Source organism: Myotis daubentonii, chromosome 3 (genome assembly GCF_963259705.1).
Source record: "Myotis daubentonii chromosome 3, mMyoDau2.1, whole genome shotgun sequence".
Classification (NCBI taxonomy): domain Eukaryota; kingdom Metazoa; phylum Chordata; class Mammalia; order Chiroptera; family Vespertilionidae; genus Myotis; species Myotis daubentonii.
The window spans coordinates 128,665,996-128,685,346 of NC_081842.1; the positions used below are offsets into that span (position 1 = coordinate 128,665,996).

General features: G+C 47.5%; 1 protein-coding gene across 1 annotated transcript in view; it reads right to left on the bottom strand.

Moving 5' to 3' along the window:
* F13A1 (coagulation factor XIII A chain) overlaps positions 1-19,351 on the bottom strand; it is a 188,791-nt gene that overhangs the window by 10,669 nt on the left and 158,771 nt on the right. The window contains exons 12-13 of the mRNA XM_059688531.1: positions 18,829-19,116; positions 12,767-12,927 (exon numbers count right to left, since the gene is read on the bottom strand). Coding sequence (XP_059544514.1) covers positions 12,767-12,927; positions 18,829-19,116 — 449 coding nt within the window. The remainder of the gene's footprint in view (positions 1-12,766; positions 12,928-18,828; positions 19,117-19,351) is intronic.

A 19,351-nucleotide genomic window follows, 5' to 3' on the forward strand; every position in this document is an offset into this window, starting at 1 on the left:
CTCTGGTATCTATGAAATGCTGCGAATGATGACCACTGTGGCTGAAAATGTCTGTTCAAATCTAATTTTTTTTAGGGAATCTGCACTGCTTTTCTTTAATGCTGTAAAAATAATTTTCATATCAGCATAATTATGTTTCTGATTTCCTTGCTCTCATAAAACCTCAAGTAAAGGGAGCATTTAGCAATCCAGAGAGGTAGATCAAGAAGACACTTTTATGTGTATTCATCTTAGAGAAGGGTAGCTATTACTTGAACCAGAGAAAAGGATAAAGCATATGTATACTCGGTGTTATTAAATTATTTTCCAGGTTTGATGGCCCTGATTCTTTAAATTTTTCCATTTAAAATATCTCTGTTTTAGACTGTCAAACTGCAGCGGGAAGGCTGGGGAGGGTAGGGGGGCAGAAGGGGGGCGGTAAGAGATCAACCGAAGGACTTATATGCATGCATATAAGCATAACCAATGGACAAAAGACACTGGGGGGTAGGGGAGGCCAGGGGATTGTCAAGGGCAGGGGGAAAAAAGGAGACATATGTAATACCCTTTGTAATACTTTAAGCAATAAAAAAAAATAAAAATAAAAAATAAGTAAAATATCTCTGTTTTGAAAAATTGACAAAAAATGCTTTTCCACTTTAAACATCATTCACCAATATTATCATACTTAGTTCTTACCTTTCATGCTATTCCATGATAATGACAACTGATTCTTTGGTAAACAAGAAAGTTATTGACACACATACACACACACACACACACTTTTGGGAAGAAATTACCTTTTAGGAAATCACAAGATCTCTTCCATGTAGTATATGCTTTACAATATACATAACTATATTCAAAACTGAAGTGGGGTTGAAGGAAAAAGTTTGAGAAAGAATGAATTTAGTTGGCAATGTGATCCATATGATCTAGGAGTTCACCCCACACCCCTTACTTCCAGTGCTTTCAATCATGAACTTTCTTCTCCTCCTCAGCCTGTGGTCATGCTGTGGACTAACATTCATGAGAATAAGACCACTGACCCCAATTAGGTCTTAAACAGCAAACGAGGATTTATTGAACTGGCCAGTGACTGCCATAGGCTTTCTCCTCCTGCAGCAGCCCCGAGCTTGGTGCTCGGCAAGCTTTTATTCACAGAAACTACAAACATCCTTGATTTACAGTTACAAGGGTCTAATCAGGACCTTGACACGCAGATGTCTGGGAGTGGGAAACTTGGAGTTATGCCTGGTTACCTATCCTCGACCCCATCCTTGTTAAAATTTTTTGCTGACATTCAATTCATCACAGTCACTGCAGGGAGAAGCAGGTGCCTGTGTGTAACCTATGCTCATCAGCACCGGCCGCTACTGGCTAACACACTTATGCTGGCATTTGTTGAAGTGCTAATGGGTTAAGACAGTCGGGCAATGTTCTTAGTCTGCATTGTCCAAATGGTAGCCACTAGCCACGTGTGGCTATTTACATTTAAATTAAGTGAATTAAATTAAAAATTCAGCTCCTCAGTTGCACTAGCCCAGGGGTGGGCAAACTTTCTGACTCGAGGGCCACAATGGGTTCTTAAACTGGACCGGAGGGCCGGAACAAAAGCATGGATGGAGTGTTTGTGTGAACTAATATAAATTCAAAGTAAACATCATTACATAAAAGAGTACGGTCTTTTATTTCAATAGTTTTATTCATTTCAAAAGGGCCGGATCCGGCCCGCGGGCCGTAGTTTTCCCACGGCTGCACTAGCCACATTTCAAGTACTCAGTAACTATATGTGGCTAGTGGCTATCACATAGGACAGTACAGATTTAGAATATTCCCATAATCATAGAAAGTCCCATAGAACAATGCTGTTAACTTGTTTAATCCTTACAACTGTGTGGAGTAGATGCTATGAGTCTTCATTGCACAGATGAGGAAACTGGGACACAGAGAAGACAAGTTATTTGTTCAAGTTCACACAGACAGTAAGTAGGGGAAGGGAGACCTAAATGCAAACAGTCTAGTGCCCCAGTCATTGCTTAACCACACCCCTAACTTACTCTGATTAGTAACGACAATATTAATGATAACTTACATTTTATGCTGTTCACTTAGTAATGCAGGGATTCTTCTCATCATTTTATTTGTATTATCTTGGTTAGTCCTTCCTACTGCCCTACAGCTTGGGAGTAGACATGATCATTACACATCTCGCTGATGTGAAACTGAAACTTAGACAATAGACAGAATGCCCAAGTTACAGAGATGGTAAGTTGGTAGAACCCAGCTATAAATCTAGGTCTTTCTGACTCCAAAACATTCATCTTTAAACACCACATACACTGTGATCTTTCACAGCAGAGAAGCAAAAATGGTGACTTTTTCTTTGCTGGAAATAGGCTCATTATTCTCTGAAACCCATTGAGGAATCATTGACTGTATTACCTTATACTATCACTAAACTATCAGTTGAGCACAATGATTTTATAACTTGACCCTGAACTAAATTTGAAAACATATATACTACCCAACTTTGTCTTTTCGACTTTATGGGGAGAGAATTAGATTTCTATGCCAGAGTGAAATGTGGCAAGATAGCCTTGGGGCCTTGATATATTACATTACTTGATGATAACAGGATTTTCTACTAAGGGTAAAGATGGAGATAATCATTTAAAAAAATAACCAGTAGCCTAAACATAGTGGGATTCTATGATAAGGTAGATGGGAGTCATTATTCTTGATGTTTTATTTTATGTGTGTCTTTTACTAAGATTGAAAAATAGCAAACCAGATAAGCATAGAGCTAATTATGTTTTAGGCACCTGGTTAGCAGGTACTCATTTCCATTCTCAAGTACAGGCTGTTCTGCAGCTGGACTTCGGAGGGAGATGGAGATGTGCACACTCTGGCGGCAGGGCTCCCGCGACCATGGCATAGGGTGTGTCCTCCTGGCTGATGGAGCACCCCCACTGTCTGCTCCTCTGTGACAAATGGCCATCAGTGGGTGGAGAGTCAGCACTTGAGTATGGAAAGCCATGACTGGGGTGCCCTGCCTGGGACAGTCCCAGACCACAAGGCTTTATCTGCTCAGAGCACCTCATTATGGGAGCTCAGACAATTGTGTTTGATTTTCTCCGGAAACGGTGTAGGACAGCACTGAGGGGCACAACCACAGTGGCTGAGAACACAGTGACCATCCAGGGGGGAGTGGGGGGGAAACCTGCTGGACTCAGGCCTGAAGATGGGGAGGAGGATGGGGGCTGCCACGGAGTGTCCTTGGGCCAAGTGGCTTGAGCTCTCTGGGCCTGGTTTCTTAGGTGGTTACCGGGGGATTTAATGTGAAAGGATCGGGCAGAGCATCTGAAACAAGCTAGCATTTACCCATCTAAATGCTGCTGAGGCCTAAAGGAAGACACTCTTGCAGGGTAACATGAGGACCTCTTCATCCCCGAGTTCCCCTGTGGAAATGAGGTGGATTCGGTTCTTAGGTGTGGGGAGGAGAACCGCCAAGCTGGGAGCTTCCACCAACACTTTCTAAAGAGAAGGGGAGGAGTCCAACCCTGGGGCACCTGCCCCCGCCTCCCACTGCAGGGCCATGGGACCGGCAGGGCAGAGGTGTGTGTCCTGGGACACGTGACATTCAGGGAGAACATGGGAAGGTGGGAAGGGAGAAAAGTGCTTGGTTGGAGACATGGGGGGAAATGGTTCAGGGTTCAGGGTTAGAACCTGGTCTGTCTTTTCATTTTCTGTCTTGATGGAAAGTTTCAAATATTCAGGTTTTCACAGAACAGCACAAAACTGTAGTTAATTACAATTTACCCACTGGCCCTCAAGCATTTTGGAAGCACTTATTACATCTCAAATGGTTTCCCCAAGTTTAACCTTTTCTGTGGGATAAAGATATATGAGTTGGGATATTGTAGGAGCAGGGCCCAGGCACCCACCACAGCAAGCAGCCCAGCCTTGCTATGCTCTGGTGAAAGTGGGGGCTTCCAGGGCATGAGGAGGATTCCACACCTAACCTCTGGGCTCCCGTTAGAACACAACATTGAACAGTTGTTAAAAAGCCAAATAGTGTGTCAATCAGAAGAGAGCAGGACGTGGAGCCAGCACTGGGGTGTGGCTGCACAAGTTAGACAAGGGCACCCCTTTTTTTGGGGTGGGTGCAACTCTCTGCATGGCTTAGTGAGTGGTGAGTGGGCTGGATTTAGTGCCCTCACAGCCACTCCATCCCCCAGTCTGCACAAACCTGGAGTGGAGCCCACCTAGAGGTAGGTCCCAGCACCCTGGAGAGGGTTGGCAGGGACATAGCTCGTGTGACCTGCGTTAGTTATCCTCATTGCAGCAAGTCCAGAGCACAGAGGCCTGGCCAGTCAGAGCTGGTGGAGCAGACATTCTGCTTGTGGATTTGTATGAACTGCCAACTTCTGTAGGCCCTGTAGACACTGTCCATGCAGGAGGAACCCCATAGGCTGGTGGCAGGGGTGGTCAGCCCCTGAGAGAACAGTGCAGCTGTGCTCCTGCTGCTGACCAAGGGTGGGCACTGCTGAATGCCATCACCAGCAATCTTTCAAAGAAAAAGTCAATAAAAATGTTCTTAATGCCGAGTTTTCTCTGATAATTTTTTAAAAGCATTTTCTACAATTCTCTACAGAGGGAGCACCAAATAACTATTTGTTGAGTGAATTCAAGAAATTAATGAATAAATGAGTGACAGACTAAACTAAAAGATTAATAAACACTAGAAATTTCTTTTAGTCAACTAAACAAATAAGTAAGGGGTAAATGCATGTTACAATCTTATTAGTGCCACTCTAGGCCAACAACTACACTTGTGGGGGCCCTAGGGAAGTGAAGCACATTAAAACTCATGTTTAAAAGTCTTGGAAACAGCCAATTGTTCTTACTTTAAGTGCTTAAAAATTTTTAAAATTTTTGGAGCACCTGTGTGTTCACGATTGTAATTTTAAAAATTATATACATAGAAAGGGTTATATTTTCTCTTAGCAGCATTACTCCTAACACATATGAGAAGATGAGTTCTACAGGGGTTTAGAGATGTTCTGCAAATCATGCAGGCCTTGTTTTACAGGATAATACTACCAAGGTCTTGGCACCTGAGCGGTTTTAGAATGGCACTCAGAAGAGTTTATTTCCCAGATCCTGAATGGAGGTCCTCTGCTCTCTCGCCCAGCCTTGCTACAGGCTCTTCAAAGACTGGCTTCCCACACATGAGGGTTCCATAGGGAGCATCGCACACTCTTGACACCCAGCAGTCAGATTCAGTGCCACCAGGTGAGTGTTACCTTCACTTTAGGCTAGAGGGCCACATGCTGCTCTGAGCAGTTCTCAGGGCGTGATTGTGGGATTTCCAGGCATAGATGGGTCTTGGCATGGGCTAAGCATTCTCACAAACATTACAGATGTTAACCCACAGAAACTTTGTCTTTTATATGTAACTAGAGGTCCAGTGCACGAAATTATAGCACGAGCGGGGGCGGTTGCCTCAGCCCAGTTTGCACCCTCTCCAATTCAGGACCCCTTGGGGGATGCCCAACTGCTGGTTTAGGCCCGATCCCCAGGCCTAAACTGGCAGTCAGACATCCCTCTCACAATCCAGGACTGCTGGTTCCTAACTGCTCACCTGCCTGCCTGCCTGATTGCTCCTAACTTCCCCTCCTGAAGGCCTGGTCACCCCCAACTGCCCCCCCCCACCAGCGTGGTTGCCCCTCACTGCCCCTCCCCACCAGCCTGATCACACCCCACCCCAACTGTCCCCCCTGCTGGCCTGATTGCCCCCAACTGCCACCCCCCTGCCTGCCTGGTTGCCTCACGCAGCCTGCTGCTCAATCATTTTGTTGTCCCTCACTACCCCCCCTGCTGGTCTGGTCGCCCCATGCAGCCTGCTTGTTCAGTTGTTTGGTTATCCCTCACTAACTCCCCTGCCAGCCTTGTCGCTCCACGCAGCCTGCTGTTTGGTCATTATGTGAGGGCGTCCTGACCAACTTGCATAATACCCTTTTATTAGTATAGATTATAATTACAATAAATAGTATTATAAATATTAGTGGCTTAATTATTTTGCAAAAGGGGACACTGAAGTTCAGAGAGAAAGGGTGTGTGTGTGTGTGTGTGTGTGTGTGTGTGTGTGTGTGTGTATGAGAGAGAGAGATGAGAGAGAGAGAAGTAATAGGAGGAGAATAAGAAAGAGGAGGAGGGGAAGAAGAATAAGATTAAGAATAAGAATGAGAATGAGCCGAAACCAGTTTGGCTCAGTGGATAGAGCGTCGGCTTGCGGACTGAAAGGTCCCAGGTTCGATTCCGGTCAAGGGCATGTACCTGGGTTGCAGGCACATCCCCAGTAGGAGATGTGCAGGAGACAGCTGATCGATGTTTCTCTCTCATTGATGTTTCTGACTATCTCTCTCCCTTCCTCTCTGTAAAAAATCAATAAAATATATTTTTTTAAAAAAAGAATGAGAATGAGAATGAGAATGAGAATGAGAATGAGAATAAGAATAAGAATAAGAATAAGAATAAGAATAAGGAGAAGGAGAAGGAGAAGGAGAAGGAGAAGGAGAAGGAGAAGGAGAAGGAGAAGGAGAAGGAGAAGAGAAGGGGAGAAAGAGGAGAGAGGAAGAGAAAGAAAAAGAGGAGAAGAAGAAAAATGTGTGTGGTAAAAGCTAATAGATGTTGGTCTTCATTGAGTACTTACTATGATCATAGTACCATGCAAAGCTCTTTATGTGAATTACTAGAGGCCCGGTGCACAAAATTTGTGCACTGGGGGATGGGTGTCCCTCAGCCCAGCCTGCACCCTCTCCAATCTGGGACCCGTCAGGGGATGTCCGACTGCCGGTTTAAACCGGCAGTCGGACATCCCTCTCACAATCCGGGACTGCTGGCTCCCAACTGCTCGCCTGTCTGCCTGCCTGATTGCCCCTAACCCAGGGGTGGGCAAACTTTTTGACTCGAGGGCCACAATGGGTTCTTAAACTGGACTGGAGGGCTGGAACAAAAGCATGGATGGAGTGTTTGTGTGAACTAATATAAATTCAAAGTAAACATCATTACATAAAAGGGTACGGTCTTTTTTTTTTTTTTTTAGTTTTATTCATTTCAAACGGGCCGAATCCAGCCCGCGGGCCGTAGTTTGCCCACGGCTGCCCTAACCGCTTCTGCCTACCAGTCTGATAACCCCCTAATCACTCCCCTGCCAGCTGATCGATGTCTAACTGCTCCCCTGCCAGCCTAGTCGCCCCCAACTACCTTCCCCTTCCAGCCTGGTTGCCCCTAACTGCCCTCCCCTGCTGGCCTGGTCACCCCTAACTGCCCTCCCCTGCTGGCCTGGTTGCCCCTAACTGCCCTCCGCTGCTGGCCATCTTGTGGTGGCCATCTTGTGATGACATGGGGATGGTCATCTTGTGACCACATGGGGGCAGCTGACTTATGATGACATGGGGGTGGCCATCTTGTGATGACATGGGCATGGCCATCTTGTGACCACATGGGGGCAGCCATCTTGTGCAAGGGTGTGACTGTCAATTTGCATATCACCTCTTTATTATATAGGATTTCTTTGCTCCCTCCCCAAAACCCAGTGAGGTCAGTACTATTATTGTACCCATTTTACTTCTGAGGTGATTGAGTAATTAGCCCAAAGCAGGTAGGACTGTGACCCCAGGTGGCCTGACTGAGCCATCTCTAAGTATTATCGGTTACTGTGTCTCTACAAAAGGGGCTCCTGGTGTTCTTGTCCTAGCTGGCTTGGGTGAGAGCAGAAAAAATGTGAGACCTTCACTGCTGACTGACAGTGGGAGAGCCCCACCAGAATGCTGTTCCCACATCACACACCACAGATTCCAGACAAACCAGTCTGCAGCCTGGAGCTGAATTCCCGTCATTGCTTCCATCCTTCCCTAAAAATAGATGTTCATTAAAAACCAAAATGCCTGAGTCTTTTTCTGACTTAAAGCTTCTTACAACCATCAACACATGGGAAGGCAGAGAAAAATTCTATGTCTGATTTTAATAAAATATACTTTTTTTTCATCAAAATATTGTGATAGCATGGAAAAAGAGATGCGTGCTCATTAAAGTTTAATGAATGTCTCTCCCTGCCATTTTCCATATGCGGATCATACACTATGACTCATGCATGATGATTGGCGGGAAGAATGTAATCCAAGACTGGGTCCATAAGGATGTGAGTACATGTCCACTGGCCAACTCCTTTGCTAGGGCTCAATATTGTTCCAGGTTGGCCTCTATTTGCTCTAAAAAGGGGGTTCATTAAGAACAGCTGCAAAGTTGCTGCCAGGAAACTGCAGTCCCCAGGCTGAGCTGGGGATTCCAAGAATAAGATGATGACTTGGGCAAAGGCTTGAGGAAGAGAAAGAAAAGAGGTTCCAACTCTTGGGAAGGGGACAATCTTATAATAAAAACCCAATATGCAAATTGACCTAACGGCAGAACGACCAGTCGCTATGATGCACACTGACCACCAGGGGGCAGACGCTCAACTCAGGAGCTGCCCCCAGCCCACAGGCCCCAAGCTGGCCAAGGCGGGTGCCAGCAGGGGGCCCCTGATCACTCCACCAGTCGCCCCACAGATTAGCCCTGATTGCCAGCCAGGCCTAGGGACCCTACAGGTGCATGAATTTTGTGCACTGGGCCTCTAGTAATGTTATATTTATGCTCCAGAGTCTTCACTGAAGTCTTTGTTCATGGACTCAAATATAAAGCTCTAATCCAAAATTTTTAGACTCATCTTAAAATGGCCCCAAACTGCTATTCTAGGTTTATAACCACTAGTCCCCTGCTTCCAGCCTCAACTCTAGCCACAGCAGGCTCTAGTTGCTCCCCATACCTGCCATCAACCTCTCTCCTTGTCCTTGATTAGGTTTTTTTCCTAGGATCTGGAGATGTCTCTTCATCCATTGCTACTGCTTGAAATGCTGTCATTCATTGAGGATCATCTACTGCCTTAATTTTTGATATCCCACTTCAACCAAACTCATGATCGGGTCATCTCTCTCCCTTGAAAAACACAGACACTTCGTGAAGGCAGTCACCATCTTCCACTTTCTATAGAAGTACCAGTGTGAGAGCAATGTAGCCTAGTGGTCATCTGCAAAAGACCTGGGTTAGAAGCTTCATTCTTTCCCTTAGCAGGCACTCGCTCACAGGTGAGTTGCTTATGAACAATAACAATGACAATAATATCAACAACCAACATACACTTGGCATTGACTTTGACTTGGGCTTAGGTATCCATTTACTCATTATATACTGACAACAACCCTATGAAGGAAGTATTGCCATTATCTCTCTTTTACAGATGAGAAAAAGATTCCAAGAAAGAGAAGTGATGTGTCCACGGTCACACACTTATTATATTGAGAAAAGAGGTTTTGAACTCAGATAGTTTGGTCCCAAAGCCCATGTCTTGACTTCTATACCACAGGGGGCCTCTCTGGGCCTTAGTTTTCTCATCTGTAAAGTGTGGATTATAATAATATCCATCTCATAAGATGGTATTGAGGATTAAATAAGAAAATACAAGAGAAGTATAATAATACAGAGCTCAATATTTTCTAGCTGCTATCATTGTCATCACTGTGTTCTGGTCTTTTCCTTCCTCCTGCCCATGAGCTAAGAGGAGAAGGTCATGTCCTCCTAACCCTTGGCTTACATGTCATCTCCCTGTGCCCAGTACATTCATGGTAGAGAACTTGAGAGGTTCTGTCAGCTGTAGACCATGTCAGACTCAAAGTGATGCACAGAGTTCTAGCATTTTCCTAGAATTTGGCAATTCTGGGCCTCTGAGCCATTGTGTTTTTTTTTACTTTTGTTGCATTTAGCTCCCTCTCCAATTACTGTTTTATTCAGTTTATTTGATTCCTCTCCCTAAGGTCTCCTGTGTAATACTTCAGTGTAACATTTTCTTTCTCTTCCCTCCTCCCCCTCTGCTCTTTCTTCCTCTTTCCTTTCCCCTTTTCCCTCCCTTCCTTTCCTGTGGGAAGCTGCCTATTGTCTTCTCTAGCAGAGAGGTGTGGACAAGGAACCCGGAAGGCTGGTGACCCTTGAAGCCCTGGCAAAGGTCAGGGCTATGCACCCACTGTTAGTCCAGACAATGGTAGCTGAAGCAACTTCCCCATTTATTATTATGTAAATTCTTGCTGATGGGCTAGTCTGCCTGTTACTGGAAATTGCCTACCTAAGAGCTATGGGTGTATCCCAAACCAATAAAAGGTTGGCGAGGCCTGAGCACCAGTGGAAGTCCTTCCCCTTGAGTTGGACTTGCCCGCCTGGCTCCCCAATATTTCCAAATTATTACTTGTCTCTTTCATTTGCGTGTGGCCCTCTTCCAGATCCTGAACCCTGAACCACGCAGGACGTGGGGGGAAACGAACAAACATAAACATTACACACATTCCCATCTCCCCCCACCCTCCTGCCTTTCCTCTGTGTCTTTCCCTCCCTAAGTCACTTTCAGGATGAGGACTGCCATCTGTATTTCATATGTCCAGCAGGCTAGGCTGCCTTCCAGGCCCCCAGGCCATTAGTTTCTGGAATCAGGCCTCTCACAGCTCAGGAACACCTGGGTGGCTTTTAAAGTGTGAGGTGCTTTACCCAGGAACACCTCTTCCCCTGCTGAGACTTAGTTTGTTTTGAGGTTAATGTGGTTAATGGGGTTAGTGGTTAAGGGGCAGCTCACGCAAGGCTGCCTCCTGCCTCCTTTCCTGAACAACCTCTGCTCTGGACAGAAGCCACAACATCCATTTCTCTCACGCTTGAGTCCCAGTCAAATGGTTCTGCCTCTGACTAAGTTTCCTCCCAAAACAGCATCCCTGACACCTTAATGGAAATTAAAAATAAAACAAAAACACAACTTTTTAAAAAGTGCACCCTCCCTGCCCAGCTCACTCAACTTGTTGGAGATGGTATTTGATTCTGCCCCTGGGGAGTGAAACTGCTCTTTAAGTAAACCCAGAAGATAACTAACAAATAAACCTTCAAATTAATAATGTCTAAGAGATGAAAGTTATTAGTTTCTTTTATACACCCAGTTCATTATCAGCGGTGCCATTAAATTCTGTTTCATGCTGTGGTTTGATCACTGTGCAGCTTGGAATGCTCTCTCCCAGCCCTTCCCAGGGACAGGCTGTGGCTTCATAACTGGGGAGAGCAGGCAGGCCTTGTTCTGGTGGGAAAGGGTAAGGGATGCCTCTGAGTGCAGCTGGGATGACCCTGCAGGCACTGCCCCATGTCTCCCAGGGACAGCAGGCCATGGGGGCAGCCTGCCCACTGGGGGTGGTGGGCAGGCCCCCTGCTTATGGTACCCAGAGCCTCTCACTATCGGGTTCATGGTTTCTCGCACTGAGGGCACCTCTGGAGGGATACCAATGCACTTTCCCATTTTGCCTTTGTTTCCTCTTCGGCCTGCAGGCCCTGAACATCCTCATTTTAATTTGCCTCTCAAGGCCTCTGGTGCTCACCTGTGGGAGGTGACTGGGGTAAAATAACCACAGATGATGATGGAAGCCTTTCTAGAAATGCAGGGTCTGGGGTTCTTGCCCTCGGAGGGCACTACATGTCTGTTTGGATGAGCCTTGTCCTGGGGTCACTCACTGTATGGTGGTCATCAGAGTCACCCACATGTCTTGAGACCCAATAAAGGCTGCCACTTTGAATGCTACACAACAATGATTCGTTTTACAAATGATCCACAGAAAATTATTTATAAGACACAAGGCCCAACTCCCCCTTCCTAGACCATTGCCCATCTCCCAACTCTAGGGGCATTTAAAATATGAAAATTTTGTCAAACTTTGATTTGTCTATCACTTTGAGGAATGCAGCTCAGGAGCTGTGCTAATCACTCAGTCACTTCAAGGACAATGTTCCCCAGCGGCCTGGGGAGGTCTCTAAGTCCTGGGGAGGCTGGCAGGAGGTGTGGGACTCCGAGGACCCTGCTGCGGCTGGGTACCTGCTCTTAGGGTGGGAAGGTGTGAGCCATGCGGCTGCACGATGCTGCCGGTGCTCCTGAGATGCGGGAGCACACAGGCTGCCACAGCCAGCCCTCCTCTGCCAAGTTCCTTCCAGCCACCTGGGCAGAGATTTCTGGTGCTCAATGGGGAGAAAATGTTAAAACTACTAGCCAAGTGGGGGAAAAAACACCTCCGTGGTGACAAAAGTCAGGAAGGTGGTTATCCTGGTGATGGGGGAGGGGTCATTTACTGGAAAAGGCATGGGGACATTTTCTGGTGGTTGCAAGGTGAATACCTGGATGAAAAGTCACTGCCATCTCGCTGACCTTTCAGTTTGTGCATTCTACTGGCTACAACTATATCGCAGTGAACAGCAGTACTGTCCAAAGTGCAGGTGGAGACGATCCAAGCGGTTTCCATCTCATGCCAGGCTTGACCCACTTTAAGCTGGAGGCAGTGAGAATTCTAAGTATATGTATCCATTACACATCTTTATCTTCTTCCACAAGTGTGTTCATACCTACAGGTTATATTTATATCTGCAGCCAGATCTATATATTTAGATCTGGAGAGGAGAGAAAAGTGTTATATGTGCATGTCTATATTTGGGTGGTTTACTTCTTTCAAAGAACAGGAGGATCCTAGCTCCATTTTTTTTTTTTTTTGAGCACACACACACACACACACACACACACACACACACACTCACTCACTCACAGTAAAACACAGTAAGCCTGAATAACTCATCAACAATCTTACTGTTCTCCCTTGTCTGAGATGCTAACACTGACCTTGATGATGATCGTGGGGATGGTCAGCACAGTGGACTTCTGCTTGGCCAGAATATCCCCGGTCTCATCGACACGGGCTGTGACAAAGAAGTGCAGAGATGCTTGCTCCAGCAGCTGGCCCATGTACTCGCCGGCTCTGACCAGCACCTCCTCTTTCTTGACTGGCAGAGAGAAACACATGCTGGGTATCAGGACTGAGATGGGATCCGCTTTCCTTCCCCCGAGCGCCCCCCTCTTTCCCACATTAGCACAGCACCCACCGAACAAAGCAAAGGTGAGGGAGGGGCAGGTGGAACAGTCAATCAGGGATCAGGGATAAGCTCTCCTGCTTCTGGGTAAGGAAAGAATGTGCTGGAAATCTAATATTTAGTAAGGTCCTACTGGAGAAAGTGTGTCGGATTTTCCAAACAGTGCTTCTGCTGTTGTAACATATGTGCCATGTTTAAAACCAAGGACCCAGGGGTTTTGACTGCGGCTGTTTTGATTTGGGAGGGACAATCCGAGGATGGCGGGTGCAGAGCGGTGACATTCAAGGGCACCATTCCAAGTGCCGACCCCTTGTGCAATAAGCAGCATCTCGTGTAAGCCCTGGGCCATGCTGGAGCAACACTGTCAGTCACCCCCTTATAGCTCTGTGTTTTCTTTCCAGCTTTTCCTGTACTAATCTGACATGATTTTTCTATGGAAGAGAAAGAAGCTGTTGAAACCAGTTTTCACCATAGGCATTCAGCTTCCTCCCACCTTCTCTCCTATTTGCCACTTAACAGGCCTCTGTGCCAAAAGCTTGTTTCCTCGAGTCACTGAGGTTAGCTCTCAGGAGGACATCTGGAGGGGGGGGGAGGGTCTGGCTCCCTCTGCTCACCATCAGCCTGGGGACGGGGACTCTACCTTGTGGCTCTGGCCACAGCAATGAGGTTCTCTGTGGCTGCATCACCCACTTGCTCTATCACTCTCCTTTCCCGCAGCCCAGGATTCTAGAGAGCAAAGCGTGGTCCTGCTGCAGGCCGAGCCCAGGCCCCAGTGCCACAGCGGCTGCTACCTGCCTGGGCAGAGCCACGTGCTAGTGTGGCATCGTCAGCCAGCCGCCCAGCAGGAAAACAGACTCGTGCCTCCACCCCCAGACACAGAGCACAGGGTCTGTAGGCGTTCAGGGAATTGCATGTCTCCACCACTGCTTCCCTGCCCAATGCCTGCCTTTTGCCAAAGATTCCTCCTTCCTACAAAAGTTATTAAAGGAAATAACTGTCATGGTTGCCAGTTTCAAGGGCAGAGCGTAGTTCATGACAACTCTCCATAATGAGCAGCGGCCCCTGCAGCCAGGAAGGAAGGCTGCATGGAGACGGCGCCGGAGCACAGGGAGGTCTCCTGGCCAGCTGGATCACGGCTGAGAGGCATCAGCACCCACTTGGAAGCTCCTCACAGATGAGCAGGTGCTGTGGCCGCCTCCAGCCCTCTGGCTGAAGAGTTCCCAGTCTTGGCTCCACATCACAGTCACCTGGGGCTATTTAAGAACCTTCCCTGGTAGACCTCACCCCACACCAATCAAATCAGAATCTCAGGGGCCGGGCTCAGTGAGGGGGACTCTGGTGTGCAGCTGGGGGCTGAGAAGCAGTGCCCCAACCCCCAAGGGTTCCCCACAGAATCAGCCCTGACAAAGGGGCAAGAATGGCCTTTCCAACCCAGGCCTGCTGCTCTCAGTGTGGTCTGTGGGCCAGCGGACACCACCACTGGGAGCTTGTTACAGACGCAGGTTCTCCAGCCCTACCCCACCCCACCCCACCGACTGCGGCAGGGTCTGCCCTTGACTAAGATGCCCAGATGATGGCTTTGCAGGTTTGCAAAGCTCCCAGAGACAGAAGCTTTTAGCAGCAGAAGTGGCAGAGTTAAGGTGGACTTAGGACAGTCTCAGTTTTAAAATGAAAAGTTCTGTACCCCAGAACCTACTCAATTCCTGGCAAACTGGAAAGGCTGGTTAGTCTAGACCAGTGGTTGTCAACTGGGGGCAATTTTGTTCCCCCCACCTCTAGGCATATTGGGCAATGTCTGAGACCTTTTTGGTTGTCAGAACTGGTTGCTACTGGCAGGCATCCAGTGGAGGGAGGCCAAGGATGCTGCTAAACCTCCTGCAATGCACAGGACGGCCCCGCAGCAATTATCCACCATCTGGAACATCCATGGTGCTCCTGCTGAGAAACCCTGCCCTAGGCTATGCAGAGGTATTAGAAGGTATTGGTCCATCTTACACAAGTGCTGAAGGACTTGGATTGATTCCTGGGCAGTCCTGTTCCATTCAGAGCCAGCCTTTTGCATTTATGAACTGGCCTTGATGTTGGCCCTTGAATTCTGCATTTTTTAATAGCCAATCATGCTGCCTTCTTTGGGCCTGAGCCTAGATTCCACTTTCCATGGCTCTCCCAGAAATTAATTGTCCAGATGAATAAGACTCTGCCCCTCAGTTAGATGCAACCTCGGATGAGCACATGGGGCCTGCTTTTCACTTCCCCAGATCTGCACAGATGGAGTGGTAAAATGACAGGTCTTGAAGAACATGCATTTTGCCTTCATCTACCGCCAGTAATAAAATATGGGCGTCGTCTGGCTCTTTCTACATGGTTGTGTTTGACCACTGGGTTCCTTTAGGCTGGTGGGATATGCCTGACTTCTTTCTTGAAATCTTTGCAGAGGCCCTCGTTACCTTTACAATGTCAGCATCAGGACCCCTTTATCTTGGGGGCAGAGCATCCTCTAAATCATAGCACTGAGGAAACTGGGCTGTGTTTCCAGCCCAAGAGAACAGTGCTCCTGAAATAGTATGTTATGTAAGTGCTGTGTTTTGCCACCGCACAAGAAATTGTTCTAGATAAAGTTTATTAAATGTGGCAAGAGAAAGAAGAATAGATTTTCATTCTATGAGCGGTGGAGCTGGGATGCTGCCAATATCATTTACGGTGTCTGGGGAAAGCCAAGGGAGACACAGACTGGAGCTGCCTCATCTCTTTTCCAAAAAGCAGAGAAAACTAAATATAGCCAAGTGGAAATGATAGCACCTTTGAAGGTACTGGAAGGTTTAAGTTATTCAAGTCTTCCAAGCTGACTCTAGCCCACACAGTTTCTTTAATCATCAATCTGGAAAGTATGCCTCCCATTCTGCTTGGAAAACTTTCTTTGCAGTACAGCCTCCTAGCAATGTACTCTGACCTTCTAAATCATAGTCTAGAATCATATTTTGCAATATTGTGCAATTTATTTATATTGCAATATGCGACTTATTGCATGCAGTTAATGCCGCCTATCTATAGGGCAAAGCAAGAAATAGTCTTCAACTCCCTTCAAGTTACACAGGACAAGCCTTGGGGTGGGCTGAGAGGGTGGGACCTGTGTTAATATGAAGTCTGGCTTAGGTTTGGTCAGTGACTGGGAGGGCTAATGTAGTACATCATCCTAGCTCCCTAATTCATCTAAGCTCAATCATTTATTGAATTAGGGAGAGGAGACGGGGATTTAGAGATGGAGCTCTTGTGAGGTGGGAAAAGGATTGCATCTAGTTCCCTGTTCAGGGGAGGGAGGAGCAGCTGGACACCAGGTAGCAAGGGCACAAGTAAGGAAACTGGCCCACTTGGAGCCCAAGGTTACAGCAAGTAGGCTCACTGTCCCTGCCTGAATTGGACTTGGCTTCTGTTATCTGCTTTGCCTCTAATTACTGTGTGTGACCTTGAACACATCAACTCATCTTTTCAGTCTCAGTTTCCCAAAATGTAAACATGTTGGAAGTTAACATTTACTGAGAGCCTACCATATGTGATCCATTTCAAATATATTTATCTCATTTCGTTTCCTCCTCACTCGCCTTCTCTCACACCACACATCCAATCTGTCAGCCAATCCGGTGGGCTCTACCTTCAGAACATCTGACCAGTTCTCACTACCTCCCTCGCTACCCCACCATCTCTCACTAAGCTATTGCAATAACATCTTAACTAGTCTCTAAGCTTTACCCTACTCCCCCAAGAGTCTATTCTCAGTACAGCAGCCAGAGTGATCTTGCAGAACCTCAGTCAGATCATGCCATACTTCTGCTCAGAACCCTCTAATGGTTCTTTCAGCTCATTTGGAAATAAAGCCAAAGTGCGTACTACAACTCTTCATGGTCTTCGCCCACCACTCTCACCTTGCCATTTTTGTTCCCGACTCTGGTCTCATTGCTGTTCACTGAACACATCAGATATGCTCTGGCCTCAGGGCCTTTGCCCTTACTGTTTTTTCTGGCTAGAAAGTTCACTCCCACCCTTCTGTCAGGTTTCTTTTAAATGGTTTCTTCCCCGACCACCTCATCTCTACCACCACTTCCTCTCTTGCTTAGCCTGCTTTCTATTTCCCTATTACAGGTTCAGCCACACTATATATTCACTTGTTTGCTTGTATATTGTTGAGCCCCCACCCCACCACAGGTATCTACAAACTCCATGAGGGTAGTGAGAACTTCTGTTTTGTTCACTGCTACCTCTCCAGCATAAAGCAGAAGCTGGACTTGTAAGCACAAAATAAAGGCGTGAGGAGTGAATCCACAGCCCTCTTATGTGGGTGGTATTGTTTCTATGTGCAGATGAGGAGAGTGAGCTCAGATGAGGGGAGCTTGCCTGGGGACACTCAGCTAGTAGGTGACCGTCACACCTCAATCCAGACTTGTCTCACTCCAGGGCTCAGGCTCTAAAGGCCACTGCATCTGCCTGCACTGAACAGCTGGGATGACTGTTCTGCTCCGAGTCCTTCACCACTCCCCTCCCTGGCTGCTCTTTTCTATAGGGATTCCCTTTCTACCTCCAGGGGTAGAAAAAGGGCTACTCTTCCAGTTTCCAAAGAAATACCATGGCAATGAGTTTCCTAATTGTTAAAGCCACCTTACTGAAGTGAGGGAGCGTGACTTCCCACCCCAAGTTTGGGTAGGTTTCTTAGGATTGGGATTTTTGGGACTAGCTTCCCATTTTTCTGGGAATATCTTTCTGAACTTACTGTGGCTCGGGACAGACACCAAATGCAGAAAGCTTGTACACTGTGGGGCTGTGGTTTGGTCCTCTGCTCTGCAAAACTTACTCATATACCCTTTTTTGTCAACACATCAGGTCCACAAAAGCCGGGTGCCCGGAAGTGTCCAGGTCCTTTCTGACCTGTCCTATCTAACTCCATGGGCTCTGTCAGTTCCTTCCGATTGACTCATTTTGCCAGTTGTGTGACCAACTGCTGTGCCCACTAAATACTAGGACCCCAAGAAATGAAATTAACTGAAATTGCAACCCCCAGTGCAAAGTGCAGCCTGCCCATCCCAATCCTACTTAAGATATTTTAGAAGAAGATGCTGGAAGGGGTCAAGGCTGAGAGAGCCCCTGAGAGATGGCAGAGAGAGCAAACCCCCGCGGAGGCTCCTGGACAGCACACCTGAGCCTCCCATCTCCTCTCCCAAGGCTGGGCTCTCTCCTCTCCTTGTGTATCACACAGATCCTTTTGCAGAAATGGTCTTCATGCAGAGCCTAGATCTCCCTGCCTTTTGCATGGTAAAGTAGCACCCACCATTCCTGCGGGAACAGCCCCGTCCCCCCAAAGCCTAACTGGAAGGGAGACACCGGCAGGGGGCCTGTGTGCTGGGATGTGTCCTTCACAAGCTTTCTCATGCACTCAGTGCCCTTGGGACCTTGTTAAAATGCAGATCCTCATTGACAGGCCTGGGAGGGCCCGAGAGTCTGCATTTCTCACCAGCTCCCCAGGGATGCCGATGCTTCAGGTCCCCAGCCCACACTTTGAGTAGCAGGAAGTTATGCTATATTTAATTTTCATGACTCCTGGGCTGGCTCATGACTTTGAAAATTCCAGTGTTCGCTCCTGTGCAAGAGGCATGAAGATGAAAGATGAGGCCTCGCTAAAACAAGTTGGTTCTCCCATGTGGCCCACGCTCCTGAACTCTGGGGCAGAACCTTCACTCAACAGAAAGTTATTAGGGGTGTCAGGCCCGAGCCAGACAGAGAAGCAGGTCTCAGGCCCCGGAGAGAACAGCCCCTCAGTTAGCTTACAGGACAAGGGTTCCAGAGCCACTTCAAATGTCTCATTCTTGAATTCCTCCTTGGAGACGCCGGTGTAGAAGGTGATGTTGCCCGTGAGATAGGCTGAGATGGTGTAAGCTTTCGGGGTGTTGTTCTGGAAGGTGATGGTGACCTTGAAGTCCTTTCCCAGCACGGCATTTTCCACTTCAAAGTCCATGTCCACGTCAGACCTCTGTTTCACGATGCCTTCCGTGTTGAGGGGCTTTTTAACCCCGTACATCAGGGCTGTTTCCAGGGCCAGTCTCTCTTCTTTTTGACCTAGGAAAGATGCAGAGGTGATGATGGGAAATGAAATGCAGTCCCTCAAAGCGAAGGTCGCAGACTGCACACCCCGAGCCACGGGCACCGTGTGCTATGCCCGCTGGACTGCCTCTGCCAGCCACACCGCTTCCTGTGAGGCAGGTGCCCAAATCATTCCGATGTCACAAATTCTGCCAAGTCAAGTCCCAGCCAGTCATGACCTGCCCAGGTTGCAGAGTTAGGCGCCATCCCA